Here is a 21,274-nt window from a genome sequence, read left to right on the forward strand (position 1 = left end):
TGTACAGGTATGTTTGATTTAGCAGTGAACCTTAAACACTATATCCTCTATCCCGTTCTCTAGACAGTAATGACGTCCACAACTCTGCCTCAGCCACACCTGTAACAGCCTCCGCCCCCATCACCACCACGATGAACCGGGGAAACTCCATCAACAACCCCGTCACCATAGCGTCGCAAATGAACATTTCCACCAACACGGTGAACGTCAGCCTCCAGCACCCAGTCACCATCACTGGACCCATCAACATCACCTCGATCAACATCCCTACCACGGCACACATGAATATCGCCCACCCTCTGGCCATCAGCACCCCAATGTCCATGACAATGTCCGGGCCCCTCAACATTGCCATGAGGTCCATGGAGAGTATGCCTTTTCTGTCCCAAGTCCTGCCTTCGTCCCCACCCTGGTAAAAAAAAGATGGAGAGAAAAGAAAGGGAAAAATTGGGCAAAACAAGAGATGATGACGCCTCCTCCTTACCCCCATCTTTCCCCAGCCCACTCCTCAGACCTGGAAATGAAAGTGTATCCTACTTGTGCTGTGCAGCGGGAGAGAACCTCCCTGTCACATGGCTCCACCCCAACCAATGCTACATCACAGAAAGGAGAACCAGAACAGTTGTGTAGAAGTTAGGTTAGGTTTTGTCTATTATCTGAATGACTTCAAAAGTAAATGAAGTGTTATGCAGTGATGCCTACATTAGTCGGGGTAGGATGAACAAGAGGGGAGGTCTCCTCCCAAGCCTCGCTAAACGCCCATACCTTTGCAATTGGAAGATCATTTTTAAAAGGACTAATGCAATAAGTATGAATTGCTGGTTTTATTGTTCCATAAGTTCCCTTACAAAGCCAGTGGGTGTTTCTTATAAGTTGTTTTTATCTATAGCCTGCTAATCAGTATTTAATATTTTTAGGAGAGCAGTCAAACAAAAGGGACAAAGACTTCTATTTGGACGGAAGATTATTCTTTTTTTCACAGCTGTGCGACTTTGTTTTTCAAATAAGAGGTATGCTCTTGAGGTACATGTTGATGTATTCTCGCCAACAATTCAATCTGTATTATTTTGTTGAAGTGGATATCTGGAAATTGTCCCTCTTGACTGTTAAATATGTGTACAGTTAGTTTTTGTCTCTGTTAGGGATGGCAGAGGAATGCTTCTTTTTGTTTGGTCATCAGTTGACGTAAATTGTTTTACACAAACTGAAAGAGGAATGAGTATTGCACTGAAAGCATATCCCATGTGTCACTTAACTGCAGTATTATCAATGATCAAATTGGAGCGTTAGGTACCCAGCCTATATAATAACAGGGCCATCTAGTGGCTTACAGATGCCATTGAGAAAATGGTCCTGAAGTTCACAAATGTGTATTTCTTTTATTATTATTATCATGTTGGTGACGGTTTATAGTTTTGTTAAAAATATTTTCTACCCTTTTTATTATTGTTTTTGATGACCCTGATAGTATGGACATTCTGCTCCGGTAACACGCTGAGAGTAGCCCTGTAAACTATTTTTATTTTATTGAATTCACGTCTAACACAACTTGATCCTTTCCCATGTTACTTTGTAAATATTTAACTCACCAAATACCTTTTTTTTTTGCTAAAAGAAAAAAGTAGAAGTCCTTAAAAGACTATCTAAGAACTCTTTTCATTTTGTGAACATAGCCGTCCATTTTCATAACCATGTCATCTAGTTATACTTTCAATCAAACATCCATTGTCTCCGCCTGCGTCATGGTGAATTATGGACGAGGTGACGGATGTATTGAGAACAAAACACTAATGGTTTTTGAGAAGTTTATGAAAGTAATGTACTACTAGATCATGTTGTAGTGTGATGCAGACAATTTTAGTTGAGCCAACATGGCCTCGGCAGCACATCTCAGACATTGAGACCCATAGATTACTAGATAAGACGTTCTTACTTGGCCATATCACCATTGCAAGGTTTTTGTGCTGTGCGAGGTAAAGTATTTCCTGAAAGATCACACACGATGCATGCACGTTTTTCCCCCCCTGAGTTCTTTCAAAGAAAGTCCAATGATGAGCGTTTTCTTATGCATTGTGTAGATGAGCTATAATTGCCTGTTCTGTTTGCCAAATTTGACATGATTATGAGATTCAAATAAGCTAATATTTAGAATTGAATATTTCACAATTTTTAACAAGAAGAAAATAATGATTTGGAAATTATTGGACCTCTGTGAAGGCAGTTGAATGTATATCTTTGTACAAAACTATTTTAGTTCTGAGGATGTCGTAGTTACAATAGACATGTGAAAGAACCTTTTATAAATCTTTTGTATTAGAATATTAACAATGGTAATTTTGTATATACCTATGAAGACTAGGCTTTCTGATTAGCAGAAAGGTAAAACATTCCTACATTTAAAAAAAAAATGTATGTTTGAAATTATTACGTAAACATGCGCAATGTTTTATGTGCCTTTTTATTTGGATTGTCTAAATAAAATAAAACATGATGGGTGGGCTTTATGGCTGTGTGCCATTTCCTGGTGAGTCAGCCTATGGTGGGAGGCTAGCTGTTCCACTCATTAGAGCCTCTACACTCATACCCCACAGTAGTACAGATGTTCACACACTTCATTGACACCAATAGCATTTCCTCTTGTCAGATTGCTTTGTGCCTTTTTTGGCTTTTAAGCCATTTGGGGCCTTTTTCTGTGATTTGAGACACCAAGGGGCTGCCGAGTGGCGCAGCGGTTTGAGGCACTGCATCTCAGTGGTTCGATTCCAGGCTGTATCACAACCGGCCGTGATGGGGAATCCCGTAGGGCGGTGCACAATTGGCCCAGCGTCGACCGCGTTAGGGTTTGGCCGATGTAGGCAGTCATTGAACTTATTAACTGACTTGCCTAGTTAAAGGTTTTTTTAAAAAGTGCAGGTTTCCCAGACACAGATTAAGCCTAGTCAGACAAACATTTTTCAATAGAGATTCGCCATTGAAATTGCTACCTAGTCCAAGTCTAAGCTTTGTGTGTGTTTGTGCGAAACCGCCACATAGCTGCTCTATTGAGTTACTGATGACACGTGAATGACCTTTCCAGTCTTTATTGCCTGCTGCAGAATAAATTACTACTGATGTGCTGTTTGTTTTATTCCGGTCCAATGTCAATTGCCCCCTCCTTTTCAGCTGATCCTTATTTGATGTGTACACAGTTCAAGGTGGCTAGATGATGCTCCCTATTTAAAATTGTAAAATATTTGAAGAGAAAAGGAGATTAGTCTTAAATATTGTTTTCATTTAGAAAATATCTACATTATTTGGTTAGTCTAATCAGTAGACTGATATGTAGGCCAACATTCTGCAGTATTATGCTATCTCAGCTGACCATCAACAGCTAAAATTAAATTAGGGTTTTATTGCTTTAAACGTTCTTGATATTTATCTGAGAGCCTGTCATAACTTACCCAACCGAAAACCCAATTTCATTCAAGTGTGACCATTCTTAGAGGCTCAGTTTAAATTGAATTGTGAGAGTACCCTAAATGAAAAACAAGCGTGGCAAGAAGGAAGCAGATGTTTTTTTGTTTAGAGCCTTTTGTCCGTCTCCTCTCCAAAAGAGAATGAATACAACTATTTTGTAGTGAATCTATTATGAATTAACATATAACACCAGTTAATAACATAGAACAGCAAAAATATGGCTATTACAATTTTGCTATGCTTCTTATTTTTTATATATACATAAAATCAAGTAGGACGTAGATTGCATAATTGCCGTTTTCCCCTATCCAAACATACTTACAAAAATGTAATAAAGAAGACCCTGTCCTAACTGATAAAAGTATCTTTGTTGCCCTATGTGCAATTCTCACATTTCTCCGCTAGGCTCCTCTCTTGTGCCATCTGTCTGAAGCCCAAATACATGGTCAAGCAAGGCTATCCGCGTCCAACTGAATTTGCGTGTGATGGCTTGACGGTCGTAGAGGCGTTAAGAGGGAGACGACACCGGTCACGGTCAGGACATCAGTCAATGGATGACAGCACAGCATTCGGTCGCAACTACAACTTGCGCCAAGAGAAAACACCACTTTTTGTCAACGTTGACCCTCGAGCCTCGGGTAAACCAAGCATTATTTTTTAATGTTGATAATAGGAACGGGGTGGCTAACGTCATTTTTCTAGCTTCAGATGTTCGTCCGCTCTTCACCTGGTAAGGGGGTTTACATTTCACACGTCAAAGATGCTAGTAAAGCATTACGGTAGCTACATTTCAATTGCGCAAACGTTCAAATGTGTCGCTTTATGTTTTAAATACTAATACGCTATTCAATGTTAGGTATCTTATAGATAGCATGCAGCAACATGCAAACCTGTAAAAAATAATCTGTTAACTCGTCAGCTAGCTAGAAGATAACCAACCAGCTAGCCTGTCCGGTAAAGCGGGGGGATGAGAAGTCGCGTACTTCACTGGTCCACGGCACTAATTACTTGCAATCAGGGACTCTTGACGTCGCCCCACTGAAGTTGAAATTTAAGAGCGTTAAGGTCAGGGTATGGACATCCCAAGGATTCTAGATAGTACTAACCGTGCTTCACTAGCCACATAGCTGGGTGCACCACGGGCAGGAGCAATCGCAGGGTCTTTGATCTTATGCTGCCCACCAAGGCCCCCAGGGTCTCCTGGCTCAGGTGTCAATGGCTGGGGTCAATTCTGTTTTAATGGCAGGTGCATCTGCATGCTACAATCACCTATTTATCACGTTATCTCTGGTTAGCAGATTTGTCATTCCCCCCTGCCTATCGTATTATTGTAATACATTGTGTTTCAGAAAAGCACTATATAAATATTTGAATGTAGTAGCCTTTTATAATTTTCCCAGAGCTATATATTTACACTACGGCTCTGGATGTGCCTGTTAGTGCACAAGATCACAGGGCGATACCATGCCAGTGTAGACCAATTTTTTTGTTGGTTTCTAAGATTATACTGGCAATTCTCACATAGAAACTATTAGGGATCAATGAAAGAAAGCTGTGTAAATACGCTTATATTTGTTAGGGCTGGGACGATACTAGTATCACGATACTCATTAGTATTGTGGCAAGGAAACAAAACACGAAGGGGATTTAACTTCTTTAAGAAAACAAACCTAATGTTGGAAACTAAGTATTTTTGTTCGATTTATTTGACAGTTTTAACACCATAGAACCACATGTGGATTTTGTACAATGCCATTAAACTCATTGAGGATGACACAAAGTTTAAACATGTATTCCATTGTGCTCCTCATGAAAATACATAAAAACGAAATATACCCAAGATTATAACATGAAAACAAAATACATCTCATCAATAGGGAAGAAACCAGAAAAGTAATAAAACAGATTACCAAGTAACATTCATTGAAACAAGTATACTTTCTTTAAGCATGTGCCATTTTTAAAGAATTTTACCCATAAATAATTTCTTCAGGTTTATCTTCGAACTTCCTGGCGTAGGGATGGATTTTATATGGTTTGGTACACCATTCCACTCCTCTGCACCAGTGTTAAGGAAAGAGTCATGCTCCTATAGCGCAGTGATCTGATATTGGCTACACTGGTTCTGGTGTGATGGCTATGAGAGAGTCTAATGAAATTAAAATAACCAGACAGGTAACTGGGGGCAAGGTCATGTATAACTTTAAAAACCATCAACAGTTTAATCTGCACCACCCTGAGATCAACTGGAAGCCAGTTCACTTCCCTGAAATTATTAGGACCAATGTACGTCCGAGGGCTGAGCATGAGTATAATTCTCATTAGTTTGTTTTGAAGTTTGTCCTTCAGATGTTTTGTTATGCCACTGAACCTTGAGATGCAAGCATAGTCATAGTGGCACTGCTTAGTGTCTTTTCAACAGTCTCCTTATTCTTATGTGAAACCAAGAGGGCAGAATCATCTGCATACAGGAACAGGGCATGAACAGGCAGAGTCCATGTCATTTATTTAGAGCAAAAAAGCAAAGGCCCCAAAATGCTCCCCTGGGGTACACCACAGTTTATCTCATTAGCATCAGACAGTGTCACACCCACATACACATCAGTTAGGTATGAATTCACCCATAATAAGGAGTTGGTGCCAAAACCAATTGCAGTTTGTGCAGCAAAAATATCATGGTTCACAGTATCAAATGCTTTTTGTAGGTCAACCATTACCATATCACAGAAGTTGCCCTTGTCAATTTCTTGCTTGATCAAATCTGTCAAGTATAGTAAGCATGTGTCGGTAGAATAGGACTGTCTAAAACCGGACTGAAGGTCATATACAATGTTATGGTCATCAATGTACTTTAGGATCTGTTCACAGATCCTAAAACCTTTGACAACACACTCAAGATTTATTGTATGAAGGAACAGTTGAATGGAAAAATGTGTTTCATAAGGTCCAATACGATTAGCAGCATCACTCAGAAATCTAGCCGGGATGTTATCCAGTCCTGTGGCTTTCTATTTGTTAAGATCTTTAAGTCTTTGAAACATCTGAGGTTGAAACCTGGAAAAATCAAAATTGTCCTTCGGAGATGCCCTTGGCTGAGTAATAGGTTTGAATAGGATGGTTTCCAAGGGTGCCAGAGCATTCTTGGAGTTGACCAACATGGTTGCTGGCAATGGTGGTGAACAATTCATTAAAATGATCAGCCACCTGAACTCTGTCAAAGGTCACAGTACCATTTATGTTCAGTCCAATGCTGTTTGACTGTTTTTGGCTTGTTCCAAGTGCCTAGATCCTTGAGTCTTCCAGAGCTCCCTGGGGTCGTTTTTATTGTCCTGGATCTTGCTCTTCTAGAAGGACTGTTTCGCTTCGTCAACCAGCCTTTGTACTGTATTCCTTTAAGGGTTTGTTTTGAGTGAAGGAATCTTGCAATTTTGACCTCTTGAAATCGTTTAGAGCATTGTTTCTCATGGTGATGGAATTACGGATTTCCCTACTCATCCAGGTTCTGTTCTTTTTAAGGGTGCCAGCTTGACCACAGTACTGAGAAATCTACCTTGGAAGAGTGTCCATGCTCTTTCAACTTCCTCACTTTCCATAACATCAGACCAGTTTTCATGTCCTAGCAGTTTATTAAATTGTTCTTTGTCATAGTTTTTGAGGGATCTGGGCCTAATGGTATTGTGACAATTTACCAGATTTCTTTCTCTCACTTTCCTAGTGCAGTGTATAAAGAAATGGTCAGTTATTCCAAATGCAATTACACCACTTTGGGATATCTTGTGATTATCTGATACCATAATGACATCAATGGCAGTCTGACTAGTATCACAGATTCTTGTGTGCTCATTGAGTCAACGTGTTGCAAAAGTTAGACAAGGCCTTATACAGGGGGAAGCTCAGTATTTACATCACCCAGTAGAATCACTCCAGAGTTAAGAAAGTCACAGTATGCAGTACATATATTTGAAGGATCTCATTAAAGTCACTCTGGTCTGGAGGTCTATACAGAGCCCCTACCAAAATTGGTTTGCTCTTAGGTAATAATATATCTAGCCAAACTGCTTCCATGGTTTAAATCAGTTCTCATGTTAAAACTAATATCCGCTCTGACATAGATGTACACATCCCCTCCTCTCCGATTTCTGTCCTTTCGGGTAATTAGGAAGTTTTCTCTTTCTGGCGAGCAAGCAAATCTCATCTATTTTTGACAGTAGACTGCATACATTAAGATGTAGACCAGTGATCACCAACCTTTTCTGAGTCAAGATCACTTTCGCAGTCAAAAAGCAAGCTGAGATCTACTGCTCAGATATTTTTTTTTTACATTAACCCACACAAACAGTTTTGTAGGAATGAGGTTTGGGCAGTAGGCCTAATACATTATCACAGCATATTGGCTATATGATTGGCCTGCCAATATTGTTAATCGGACCATATTATATTTCAAAACTCGAGCTTTGAAAACAAAATAGATCAGTTGCTTTAGTGAGGCACTGTGGAGCTTTATGATGAATTTAAATAATTAGCTTTTTTATTTTACTGGACTGATGGTACCTGCATCTGATGGTCAACGAGGTCAAATCATCTTCAGGTCGAAGCTCTAGAAAGATGCCCGAGTTTCCGACTTGGAATTCCGAGTTGATTGACCGTTCAAAACTATTTTTCCCAACCGCCTCTCACCGTCCCTTTGGTGAGGCTGACCAGAGAGGGGACACCGTCTTCCACCTGATGGCGAAACTCGAGTCGCACCACATCTGCCTCATGCACACATTCATGTTGTTCCTATGACCAGAGAAAGTTAAATATTCCTTAATATTAAAATCGACACGACGAGCAGCTAATAATAATAAAACGTAGGGATATTGATACTTGACTACTCATTCATTGTAGCTGCAGCCCGAGCAGAAGTACGGAGAAGCGCGTTTTGTAATAGTGTTGAATAAAAACAGTGACAGTGCTGAATATGCACTTAAACATGAACTCCCTCATAAAAACAGCAGCTCTTTGCTGTATTCGTTGACAGTCTCTCTGTGGCATGGTTTTAAAAGTTATTACATCTTACGTAGGTTAGTAGCCTATTAAACTTGGCTGTGGCCAGGGTCATGGAAGCTCTGTAGCCACGGTGATTTGACCTATCCGATTGGGCAGCGCAGTAGGTGCACTCGATTTAGTCACAGATTTGCTGGTCCACCGGGTAGGCGTAGTTTGTCTCATGGGAACACTTTGCTTACCCGGTGCGCAGGACTTTTCAATCGAGTGCACCTACCGGCAACAGCTCAACACGATTTTAAAGATGGAGCGCAAGCCTTTATCGTTCGTTGGCTTTTCTACAGAAATATTTGGAGATTGACCGGTTGGCGACCACTGATGTAGACAATGCAAACCTCTGGAGGCGAGTGGCTTGACTCTGGATGATGTTGTCATCTAGAGTCACACGTATTTATTTTCCAACCTATAGAACACAATCTTTTACATACAGCAGGTTTTTAGAGGACCAGTGTTTTCATTTTTTCCATGAAAGAAATATTGGGATACTGGTATCGTCACAGCCCTAATATTCATGAAATGTTCAGCATCAATTGGTAGATAAAAAAATAAAATAAAAAAAAACACTGATCATGTATATTATTTAGGGTAAGGAAAATATATATGAATAATAAAAAAACATGTTTGGAAAGCATTTACACACTAAATACAGTGAGCTCCAAAAGTATTGGGACAGTGACACGTTTTTTTTTTGGCTCTCTACTCCAGCACTTTGGATTTGAAATGATACAATGACTGAGGTTACAGTGCAGGGTATTTTCATCCATATCGTGTGAAACGTTTAGAAATTACAGCACTTTTTGCGTATTGTCCCCCCATTTTAGGGGACCAAATGTATTGGGACAAATTCACTTAAATGCATCCAACAAGTTTGTAGAGTCACAAGCTTGATGTAATCACTGCGTGCTAGGAATATGGGACCAAACACTAAACTTTTGACTACTTTAATACACATGCTGTTTGTTTTGGTTGTGTTTCAGATTTTTTTGTGCCCAATAATGTATTGTGTCCTTTTGGAGTCACTTTTATTGTAAATAAGAATAGAATATGTTTCTAAACACTTCTCCATTTAATGTGGATGCTACCATGATTACAGATAGTCCAGAATTAATTGTGAATAAAATGAGTGAGAAAGTTAGACGCACAAATATCATACCCCGAAGACATAATCCCATCTCACCATTACAATAACAAGGGAGGTTAGCATTTTTCTAATGTTTTGTACACTATATTGGTGAATACAAATAGTGGTTTGATTCATCCTAGAAGTTGCCATATTCAATTGTTCAACCCATGAAATATTGGAAGGTGAGAAAAGTGTACAGTAGGGGTTTAACAGTATTCCTATGAATCTGTCCTAATAATCCTCACTAATCATGGAACTGTGAACTGTGCTAAGCTTGGGCGATATACTGTCTATACCGTATACCGGGCTATTTTGATATACAGACGGTATGATTTTCAATAAGTGCCTTCAGAAAGTATTAATACGCCTTGACTTATTCCACATTTTGTTGTTACATCCTGAATTCAAAATGTATTTTTCTCACCCATCTACACAACAATACATGATAAAAACAAAGAAATGTTTGCAAATGTATTATACAGTTATTTAATGTACATAATATTCACACATGAGTCAATACTTCGTAGAAGCACCTTTGGCAGTGATTACAGCTGTGAGTCTTTCTGGGTAAGTCTCTAAGAGCTTTCTACACCTGGATTGTGTAACAATTAGAATGGAAGGGGGAGAATCATAGTCCTAATGAGTTATTCACTGCCGGAGTGGAGGCCATACTGCTAACAAAGTATACCATGATACCTTACCTCAGGAGGAGGGTTTTGAGGTTCCTGTAAGAGATCCCCTCTTTTCATATTGATTGGCTAAGTCCAAAACATCTAGACTAGGCCTAGCTAACCAAAGATAATATTTGTGTAGGCCCATCTATCACCACATGTTGTCCATTGTGTCTGTCTTTCATCACAGAGATTTATCAAACAGTCCTTTGTCTTCTACCGGTAGGCCCTATCTGTAATCAGCTCAGGGCCTAAACCAGCAGGCATTAGTTATTGGTGACGTAAGCAAGCCCTATGCTGCATGTAATTCACAAGAGCAAAGCAGTCCTCCCCTGGCTCCCATATCGGTAAGCAGCTACAGTAGCCTACATGAGGACAAAGAGCTGTGGTGGATTGTGGTGCTAAATATAGCTGGGCGCTAGGTTCAGATTAGTGTTGAATAGTGAAAAGTGAGGAATCGGTGTGTGGGGAAATATCATTCAGCCACGTCTGAGATGATTGATTTCACACCAAGGGCTCCTGACCCCCCAGACAGCTCACTGGCTTCAATTGATGTCTGCCTGCAGGATGCTGGATTGGGCCTATTTTATCCCAGATAAGTATCTGGAAGAAGAGCTTGACCAGTGATTCTGCTTGTGAATCTGTTGCTGTCAGTCAACCCTGTCTTTCAGTCAGTTCAGTTTAACATAAATTATGCTGAATGGAAAGTAGGAATGTAAAGATAGTATGTTTGTATGTTCAGTGTCTGGCCTCTGCTGAACTGTGGCACTTCTCTGTATCAGATCATTTGGTAATGGCGTGCCATGACATCTAGAAAAGTTTTTTTTTAGAAGAAACTCTTAGAACTGTTAGCAGGCAATCCATAGGCCAGTGCAGAGCAGTGTGTCCTTGGTGCAGCACTGTGATTCACAGGTTCACGTCACACTGCCCTATTTCATTCTGAGTGCTCCATTATGTTTTCAAATGACCTCCCCTGTCAGGGCAGTACGATCTAGAGCAGGGTTATGGGACAATCTCCCTGCTCTCCTTGTGCTCTAATGCAGCAGTGGTGTACCAGGTTCACTTCCACCACCTGGTCTAAGTCTCAGACCCTACTAGCATTTAAACAGAACTTGATCCAGTGCCTCTGCGAACTCTTATTATCCCTAATCTGACACTGTCTAATGCCTACTGACTGACTGTGATGAGGCGCTGCTGGGCTAGGCTGGCTTCATAGTCACACCGCCTGGCCTGGGAAACAAACTGCTGCATGGTGGTGTGGAGTGTTGACTCAGTGGCAGCCTGATTAATTCAGCTCCTGTAACCTACTTAGGCGGCGCATGTATCGGCCCTCTGGGTCACGATGCAGTTGGCAGCGGGTGGTGCCTCTGCCCTTCCCTGGCACTGGCTGACTCTATTCTGGTGCCTGGGGACACAAGCGTTGCCGTGGGAATGCAGACGCCTAGAGTGTCGAGGTCGGGAAAGTAATGCATTCCGACAGCGACTCCGCCTGAGAGGGACCCAGCTGATTGGAGAAAAAAGATGGAGAAATTGAAATATGATGACATTGTTTGAGCACTATGAATTTGCAAACTACACACTCGACATGGTTCAATGTGCCAATGAATCAGCACAATCTACTTATTTGTTTTTTTGAAATTGCCGCTGTCTTGGAGCTAGTATTGGGATCATGTATACTGTGCTAATGCCGACGCAAAAAAATAAAGTAACAGCATTGTACCGTACGGCGAACTTAGCAAATGAGGCATTTGTGATAAGAACATGGGGGCTGCCATCTTTATGCACCTTCGCTATTGTAACGCCGCCTTCTCTCTCTCTCTCTCTGTGTGTGTGTGTGTCTTCGAAAAATGTGTAGCCTTATCTTTTTATAACCTCCTTGGACACACTATTGCTCGAGTGGAACTTCTCCATTTGCACCGCTGCTCATTGTGTTGATGCCTGTCTGCTTCATTCTGTTCCTGTTCCCGACACTGCAGGTGCTGAAGGGATGTGTGGGTTGGAAGTGTTAGGACACATCTAGTCCACCTCTACTCAGAGAGGACACATCTAGTCCACCTCTGCTCAGAGAGGACACATCTAGTCCACCTCTGCTCAGAGAGGACACATCTAGTCCACCTCTGCTCAGAGAGGACACATCTAGTCCACCTCTGCTCAGAGAGAACATAGCGCTGTGTCTTCCACACACTGCCTGGGGAGACCAGCCACCACATCCTCACAGCATTGGATGCAGCTGGGTCAAAACCAGAGGAGAAGAGAGAATGGCTTTCTGTGGTGGTGTTGTGATGATGAGAGGATAACGGGGCCGAGCACTGAGGGCCCTGAGGTAGAAAGGCACAGTTGAAGCAGCAGGCCAGGGTTGAGCCAGGCAGGCGGTGGGCACCCACCGTCCAGGGACCAGGAGCCACCATTTCTCGGGTGCTGTGGCCGGCGCGGAGGAGGGGCGCCGTGCGGAGGCTGGAGGCACTCTGGATGATGACCAGCCTGTTCCGCCGCCGCAGCAGTGGTAACCATGGTGACGTGGCGTCGCACAGTGACAGCCCAGTCCCAGCTGAACTCAACAACAGTAATCCCGGTGGGGGTGGCCGAACGGTGCGGCGTCTGGAGTTCAACCAGGCTATGGAGGACTTCAGGACTATGTTCCCCAGCATGGAGCAGGAGGTGATAGAGTGTGTGCTGCGGGCCAACCACGGAGCCGTGGACTCCACTATCGACCAGCTGCTCCAGATGAGCCTGGACAGACACGGCTCTGACGACAGCTCCGACTCAGAGGACAGCATCCCCCCTGAGGTACGTCTGCATGGGGGCAGGGGCGCTGGTACGAGAACTAGTGAGTAGCCCAGAGAGAACTAAATCAACACAACCTAAGACAGTCTGAGACCATAGCATATCATGAAATGTATGTCAAGGTTGTCAGCTACTTTTTCACCCAATAGGGGTTATTCATTCACACACCTTATTTCACTGTGTTTTGCCTGTTCAAACCAGATGGTTGTTCTTGGGGAGGGAAAAGTATGTTTAATGTTGCTCTTAATATGCTTTTGTAGTGGGTGACATGCATTTCTCTGAAGGGCATGTAAATATGCACTGCTATTGTGGACAGAAAGCTTTGATAAGCTGCCTAAAGTGATCTTCAAAAGCTTGACAATAGCTAGAGGTACACACTTTGTGGTCTCTCGTGCAATGGGGTGACTGTTGTGGACAGCCAAGACTAGCCATTCCTGTGGAACTCCCTTGGTGCTGATACATACACTCTTGATACACTCTTGCTGAGTAGTAACAAGATTGTATCAAGTGCAATATTGGACTGGCAGCTGTTCACTTTGTATTTGATTAAATTACTGCAGGTCTCTCAGTTCCAACCGTATTTAGTGTTTTTATTAGCCTTTGTCCACTCTGGCTGTATTCCACCATGCTCCACACAGGATATGAACTGTTTTGTTTATTTCCCCCAATCATTCTGAAAGACTTGAGAGAGAAAGAGTAGAAGATTAAGAGCTGCACTTAATAATTACACTGAATGTACAAAACATTAAGAATGCTTCCCTCAGAACAGCCTCAATTCATCGTGGCATGGACTCTACAAGATGTCGAAAGCGTTCCACAGGGATGCTGGCCCATGTTGACTCCAATTCTTCCCATAGTTGTGTTAAGTCGGCTGGATGTCCTTTGGGTGGTGGACCATTCTTGATACACACGTGAAACTGTTGAGCGTGAAAAACCCAGCAGCGTTGCAGTTCTTGACACAAAACGGTGTGCCTGGCACCTAAACACCCCATTCAAAGGCACTTCAATATTTTGTCTTGCCCATTCAGGCTCTGATTGGCACACATACAGAATCCATGTCTCATTTGTCTCAAGGCTTAAAAAACCTTCTTTAACCTGTCTCCTCCCCTTCATCTACACTGAGTGAAGTGGATTTAACAAGTGACATCAATAAGGGATCATAGCTTTCACCTGGATTCACCTGGTCAGTCTGTCAGTCTATTTTACCTATCATGCTAGACTGTTATTTTAAAAGTAAAGTTAATTTAAATCAACTATTTATTAAATACAGGATAAAAACCAAAGAGTGCTGCTGGTCTAGTTGAATTAAACAGCTCAATACCAAGCGCTCACAATGCCTCTAATTTAGGGCAGAGATGCTGTGCTGTATTGCCAATGAGTAGTTATAATACAGATTCATCATTCATTTAATCTGCTCTTTGAAGTGTCCACATGTGCCATCTGACGATTTTCAAGACCTTTTAGAACATTCTCAATGGTTCCCCTGACCTCTGACCCTGTAGATCCTGGAGCGGACGATGGAGCCGGACAGCTCAGACGAGGAGCCCCCGCCGGTCTACTCTCCGCCCTCCTATGACATGCACATCTACGACAGGAAGTACCCAGATCAGGTCCTGCCCACAGCATCACCACCACCCAGGCAAGAGAAGAAGGGGAGGGAGGGAGAGGGCTCAGGGCTGTCTGCCTGGCTCTGACCTCATTTCATCACTTAAAGGAGAATGATAGATGGCTGGGATAGTGTGAATGAATGAATGCATTTTCTCTTATACCATCATTTACATGAGTGATGAGATGCATATATTCTTCGTTGGTGCTTTCTCAATATCTAATACATGATATGGCTGCTCAGCGATTCATGGTGTGAGTGCTTTGAATGCCAAGAGGTTCGTGATACATTCAATGCTCCACCTGCTGTCTAATGAATGCTACTGCAGCAGCTATGAAATCCATGTTCTGTACTGTACCCTAACTTTGGTAGATCTGTAGACATAATACTAGTGACACTTTTGTTAGATGTAGACAATCTTATGTGTGCCAAGGAGGGAACCTGTGAGAAGAAATAAGAGAAACAGACAGGTTTATGCTAGACAGATCCTTTGAAGATGACCAAAACACATCATTATTGATATGTACTCTTATAGAACATGGCATTGATGGGACTAACAATATCCTTTCCCATCTCTGTGCCAGCTTTAATGCCAGTCAATCCCGTCCCTGCCAGCCCCCTCCTGGTCCACACCCTCCTGCCAGTCAAAGGCAGATTGGAAGTTACAGGAACTGGAACCCACCGTTACTAGGCAACCTCCCTGATGATTTCCTCCGGATCCTGCCTCAGCAGCTGGACAGTCTGCCAGTAGGTAGATTTATGGGTCAGCCCCTAATGGACCATTAACCCACACTCCCATCACTTACAGACCACTGCCTGGCGCTCTGCTCTGATGGCCAACTGGCTGGATAATTACCAGCCTCTGCAACAGACTGCACATGAAGAAAAATACAGTCCAACTATTTATACACAATCAATTCCCTGGTACACCCCCCCAAAAAAACAAATATATTATTTTACAATTCATGGTGCAATTTTATTAAAAGCTGAAGCATTTCCACATAGGACTTTGACACGTCTAACATTGTTCTCTCTGGTCCCTCCCTTCCTGCAGCGCTCTCACAGCAGCCTAACGCCGACTAGTCTGACCCAGCCCTCCTGCTCTTCCTCCCTGTTGTCCATGACGCAGCAGGTTGAGCCTGGGGCTGGGGCGGCGGCCAGGGCAGGCCAGGTTGGCATGGAGACGGACCAGGAGAGGAAGCTGAAGCAGTACTTGGAGGATGAGCGCATAGCCCTCTTCCTGCAGAACGAGGAGTTTATGAGGGAGCTGCAGCGCAACCGCGAGTTCCTCATCGCCCTTGAGAGAGGTGTGCACACACTTAGTAACGCATACAAATGTTTACATTTTTTGCATCATTTGCAAAGGTCTTATACACTACTTAGGGATGATATCACTATGCTTTCATCCCTAGCAATCAAGCTATGAAGAGCCAGTAAAAGAAGGTCTCTGTCATGGCAGTGCTTTCCTCCTCATTCCCTCCACCTCTTCTCTAGTAGTGCATGAAGGAGGGCTTGTCAGCTCCGGCTACATGCCTCCATGCTTTTAACTCCATTGATGCTGAGACATCGGCTCCCTCTGTTTTTAGATCGGCTGCAGTATGAGTCAAAGGCATCCAAGTCCCATCATTCACCAGCTTTCATGGGGACGTCCACTCCAGGTAGATATCATTCATCTGCACTCCATAGCATTTAGCTACATTCTCGTTCTGGCTCAGTCTGAAACGGTCCAGGTTTCTTCATGCGGGGCCTGTGTACAGCGGGCTCCTGCAGTGAAACGCCTTATTTACAAGGCACACAGAGGAAGTGTGACTTGTTGTCCATCTCAGTTGTTGTGTGTGTCTCTGTGTGCATGCCTGTGTGTCTTTCTCTTGTGCTCGCATGTCTCTGTGCGTGGTCTATTTCACGCTGCTTGTCTGTGTTCTAGGAGATAATTGTGCCTCAGGCTCTGGGGAGGCCTGCACCAATGTTACAGATGACGCCTTGTTCCGTGACAAACTCAAGCACATGGGCAAATGTAAGAACACTCAATCTCTCGCTCTCTGGGCCATAACCAAATCATTTTCTCAATGTGTGTGTCTCTATCACTTCAAAATGTAATTAGAACTTTCCATATTGGGCATGTCCAGTTAGCATGACATGCTTCTAGCAGTACATGGAACTGTAAATGATGGATGCTGAAGGACATGACCCTTTCACAGTCAGTGCTCCAGAAAGCTAGAGGAAAACCAACTTTCCTACCGTCTCCGCACTTGAATGAGATGTTAATAAGATGTTTTTTTTAAATATATAATGATGTATTCATGGACATGCTTTTACAAATCAGAACAATCATATTCAATTAAAAAACCCTATTTATTATTATTATTATTATTATAAAACTCTATTTGATCCTGTAATCCTTCACAGCTACGCGAAAGAAGCTTTTTGAAATCGCTAGAGCCTTCTCTGAAAACACCCGAAGAAGAAAAACGAAAAGGAGAGCCCTCCTGAAACATCATTTGTATCCTTTCCACTTCACCAGTGGTCCCTGCCACCACCCATCGCCTCCCCTCCTTTCCCTAGTCTCAAACTCGACCCTAGGCAATAGTGACTAGGGTCTGGTTTCAATTACTGACTCTTTTGGCATAGAGGAACTACCTCACTACTATATCCTCTTGAATAAAATACTAAATAGTAGCAAGTCAAAGATCACAGAGGTTATTTTTAATGAGTGCATTTCGCAAGTGGCTAGTTTGCATCAACAACCTTCATTAAAACCCTTGCAGAGGTTTTGCCTGCAAACTTTGGTTTCGAATCGTGACGTTCTGGCATGTCTGCCTTGTGATTTGTTGAGAGGACCCACCCCAGACATTTTTTCCCCCCTTATTGAAGTTGCCAAAAGAGTAGGTCATTGAAACCAGACCCTGGCCTAGGGTCGGGTTTACAAGACGATCCTCTCTCTGGCAGGCCTCCATGCTCAGGAGTCATTGCCCAATGGATCTTTTGTCCTTGCCAGAAGTGACAGTGAGGTTCAAATGAACTGAACAGATGTGCTTGCATTGTACAGAGGTAATTAACTATCCCTCAGACTTCCCTGCATGTTGATGAGTGGCTGTAATATCTGCCTTTGTTTCTATTGTTGATGTCAGTCGGTTTGAGTTCCAGGGAAAGTCCCATTTAGTATCCAGCTGGCGGGTCATATGCTGGGCTTCATCATATTTACATTTTAGTCATTTAGCAGATGCTCTTATCCAGAGTGACTTATAGTAGTAAGTGCATACATTTTCATACCATTAGGGCTGTGCTGAATTAGGAGGTCCTTTCATGGCCTTGAATCTGAACTGGCATTATTAGTATTATGTATAAACGTCTGCCACTCTCCTTAACATCCTCTACCAGACTGGGTAATGCTGCCTCCACTGCCAACCTCTTGGAAGATGAAGAAGCTGGACACCTGAGTGGTACATTTATCCATGTTGTTTTAATATCATTCTAATCAAGAAACCTAATTGAATCGTATGAGGCATGATTGTTTCATTTAGGCCTAGTCCAACTGTAAACTGGGAGGTGAATGTTGTCCACATGCTAATTTGTATGAACTTAACTCATGTGTCTGTACAGAGGAGGACAGCATGCTCAAGAGACCAGGTCCTCAGGAAGAGGAGGTGCCCCAACAGGAAGTGTTATCATGGTGAGAGAGCAGTAACACTGCACACAAAAAAAAAACATACTAATTACTATACCTTGAATACAATACATTTTCATCTTTTGGATTTCCTCAACTAACCATTATCTTAACTATTTCTTTGACAGATTTCTCATATAGTTTTGTCTAGAACAATATGGCTCACACTACCCCCTTCTTGACCTGAACCAGCCTGTCCCAAGTCCCGTGGAATATTACCACCTTCAGATGAAATTTCCCAGTTATGAAGTCGTAAGTCCTCTTTTAGAAGTCAGAGCAATTCTTCAACCAATGAGATTTCATCTAGTGCGATGAGCTGGCTAACATTGCTAATGATAAAGTTGGCTAGCTTGCTTAACTTTGACAATATGGTAAACTAGCTATTATCCACATTGATAAGTTTGACACCGTCAAACATTCATTTGCTTTATCATCTTATGACTGAAAAGATGAAAGGTCAGTGATGAAACGTCACAACTCTTAAATTAGCTATCTTCTCCGACTTTCATTCTTGGAATTCCAACATGGGAGTGTTGTTCAAGTGCTTATTTCCCAGTCGGAACATCGTATTTCCCACTTGAGTAGCATTTGAAGGCAGCATATTGCTCTTTTGATTTCATGTTTCACAAATCATCAAACTAGCTAGTTAGGCACTTTTTAAAAATATTTAAGTTATATGTAAAATGTATTGTTATTGATGGTGAATATTAAAAAATGTTATGATTAGAAAAACGATAAATATTTTAATTATTCCTGATAATTGCTGAGTGATATAGTAAAGGCAGAGTGAAAGCTGGAGTTGTGATTCTGATAGGACTCAGGACCCTAGTGCATTTTACTCTCATATGAAGGGAAATGACCATGTCTAGCTCCGGAACATTCAAACAGTCCATTTCTGGCCCCATGTGAGTTTGTCTGTGTGCAACAGCGATTGTTCTAGTTTATGCTTCCCCCAATGCAATTATATTCTCCCAATCTGAGACTATACTCTCTACCAAGTTGTCTGCCTTAAGGTCCAACAACAAGGTCCAGATAGGCAAATTTCCCCATTAATCTAATGGTACAGTTGAAGTCGGAAGTTTACATACATTTAGGTTGGAGTCATTAAAACTTGTTTTTCAACCACTCCACAAATTTCTTGTTAACAAATTAGTTTTGGCAAGTCGGTTAGGACATCTACTTTGTGCATGACACAAGTCATTTTTCCAACAATTGTTTAGAGAGATTATTTCACTTTAAATTCACTGTATCACAATTCCAGTGGGTCATAAGTTTACATACACTAAGTTGACTGTGCATTTAAACAGTTTGGAAAATGATGTCATGGCTTTAGAAGCTTCTGATAGGCTAATTGACATCATTCGAGTCAATTGGAGGTGTACCTGTGGATGTATTTCAAGGCCTACCTTAAAACTCAGTGCCTCTTTGCTTGACATCATGAGAAAATCAAAAGAAATCAGCTAAGACCTCAGAAAAACAATTGTAGAACTCCACAAGTCTGGTTCATCTTTGGGAGCAATTTCCAAACGTCTGAAGGTACCACATTCATCTGTACAAACAATAGTACACAAGTATAAACACCATGGGACCACGCAGCCGTCATACCGCTCAGGAAGGAGACGTGTTCTGTCACCTAGAGATGAACGTACTTTGTTGCGAAAAGTGCAAATCAATCCCAGAACAACAGCAAAGGACCTTGTGAAGATGCTGGAGGAAACGGGTACAAAAGTATCTATATCCACAGTAAAACGAGCCTATATCGACATAACTTGAAAGGTCGTTCAGCAAGGAAGAAGACACTGCTCCAAAACCGCCATAAAAAAGCCAGACTACGGTTTGCAACTGCACATGGGGACAAAGATCGTACTTTATGGAGAAATGTCCTCTGGTCTGATGAAACAAAAACAAAACTGTTTGGCCATAATGACCATTGTTATGTTTGGAGGAAAAAGGGGGAGGCTTGCAAGCTGAAGAACACCATCCCAACCGTGAAGCACGGGGGGTGGCGGCATCATGTTGTGGGGGTGTTTTACTGCAGGAGGGACTGGTGCACTTCACAAAATAGATGGCATCATGAGGAAGAACATTTTTGTGGATATATTGAAGCAACATCTCAAGACATCAGTCAGGAAGTTAAAGCTTGGACGCAAATGGGTCTTCCAAATGGACAATCACCCCGAGCATACTTCCAAAGTTGTGGCAAAATGGCTTAAGGACAACAAAGTCAAGGTATTGGAGTGGCCATCACAAAGCCCTGACCTCAAACCTATAGAAAATTTGTGGGCAGAACTAAAAAAGCGTGTGCGAGCAAGGAGGCCTACAAACCTGACTCAGTCTCAGTTACACCAGCTCTGTCAGGAGGAATGGGCCAAAATTCACCCAACTTATTGTGTGAAGCTTGTGGAAGGCTACCCAAAACGTTTGACCCAAGTTAAACAATTTAAAGGCAATGCTACCAAATACTAATTGAGTGTATGTAAACTTCTGACCCACTGGGAATGTGATGAAAGGAATAAAAGCTGAAATAAATAATTCTCTCTACTATTATTCTGACATTTCACATTCTTAAAATAAAGTGGTGATCCTATCTGACCTAAGACAGGGAATTTTTACTAAGATTAAATGTCAGGAATTGTGAAATACTGAGTTTAAATGTATTTGGCTAAGGTGTATGTAAACTTCTGACTGCAACTGTATATTCCCAGAGATGACTAATGTAGGGGAATACTGTTTCCAGTGTAACCAGAGAGCCCTGGTTTGAATCAGAATCTGGACCTTCAGTGTAACAGTATCCATGTGGCTAGGGTTTTCACCTTTAGCATGCCTATGCCTATTTAGTAAGTTTAGAAAATAATGCATTTACTGTTTCTCATACACCTTTTTAGTACAGTATTAGAAACACTATGAAGTTCCTTCTTCTGTTT

The 21,274-nt window shown here is 42.1% G+C and overlaps 2 protein-coding genes across 6 annotated transcripts in view; both read left to right on the plus strand.

Moving 5' to 3' along the window:
* The window catches only part of LOC106603282 (vascular endothelial zinc finger 1), a 62,721-nt gene extending 60,217 nt beyond the window's left edge, over positions 1 to 2,504 (plus strand). For all 4 annotated transcript variants that reach the window (XM_014196736.2, XM_045717017.1, XM_045717018.1 and 1 more), the window contains one exon: positions 64 to 2,504. In XM_014196736.2, the coding sequence (XP_014052211.1) occupies positions 64 to 416 (353 nt within the window). In that variant the 3' untranslated portion in view covers positions 417 to 2,504. The remainder of the gene's footprint in view (positions 1 to 63) is intronic.
* A 1,334-nt stretch (positions 2,505 to 3,838) lies between these two features.
* LOC106603284 (CUE domain-containing protein 1) lies at positions 3,839 to 19,528 on the plus strand. 2 transcript variants are annotated; one of them, XM_014196739.2, is made up of 11 exons: positions 3,839 to 4,186; positions 12,273 to 13,083; positions 14,583 to 14,719; positions 15,271 to 15,433; positions 15,741 to 15,993; positions 16,273 to 16,344; positions 16,611 to 16,700; positions 17,093 to 17,186; positions 18,065 to 18,126; positions 18,287 to 18,356; positions 18,479 to 19,528. In XM_014196739.2, coding segments are annotated over exons 2-11 (1,260 nt in total). In that variant the 5' UTR covers positions 3,839 to 4,186; positions 12,273 to 12,765; the 3' UTR covers positions 18,480 to 19,528. The 2 variants fall into 2 exon arrangements, with proteins under 2 accessions (XP_014052214.1, XP_045572975.1); XM_045717019.1 differs by having other exon boundaries at positions 3,839 to 4,094.
* The last annotated feature ends 1,746 nt before the right edge of the window (positions 19,529 to 21,274 follow it).

Source organism: Salmo salar, chromosome ssa04 (assembly GCF_905237065.1).
Source record: "Salmo salar chromosome ssa04, Ssal_v3.1, whole genome shotgun sequence".
Taxonomy (NCBI): domain Eukaryota; kingdom Metazoa; phylum Chordata; class Actinopteri; order Salmoniformes; family Salmonidae; genus Salmo; species Salmo salar.

Coding starts and splice junctions, on each gene's coding strand:
- LOC106603284 (XM_014196739.2), top strand. CDS start 12,766: ATGATGACCAGCCTGTTCCGCCGCCGCAGCAGTGGTAACCATGGTGAC. Junction 13,084..14,582: donor AGGACAGCATCCCCCCTGAG/GTACGTCTGCAT, acceptor CTGACCCTGTAG/ATCCTGGAGCGGACGATGGA. Junction 15,994..16,272: donor CCTCATCGCCCTTGAGAGAG/GTGTGCACACAC, acceptor CTCTGTTTTTAG/ATCGGCTGCAGTATGAGTCA.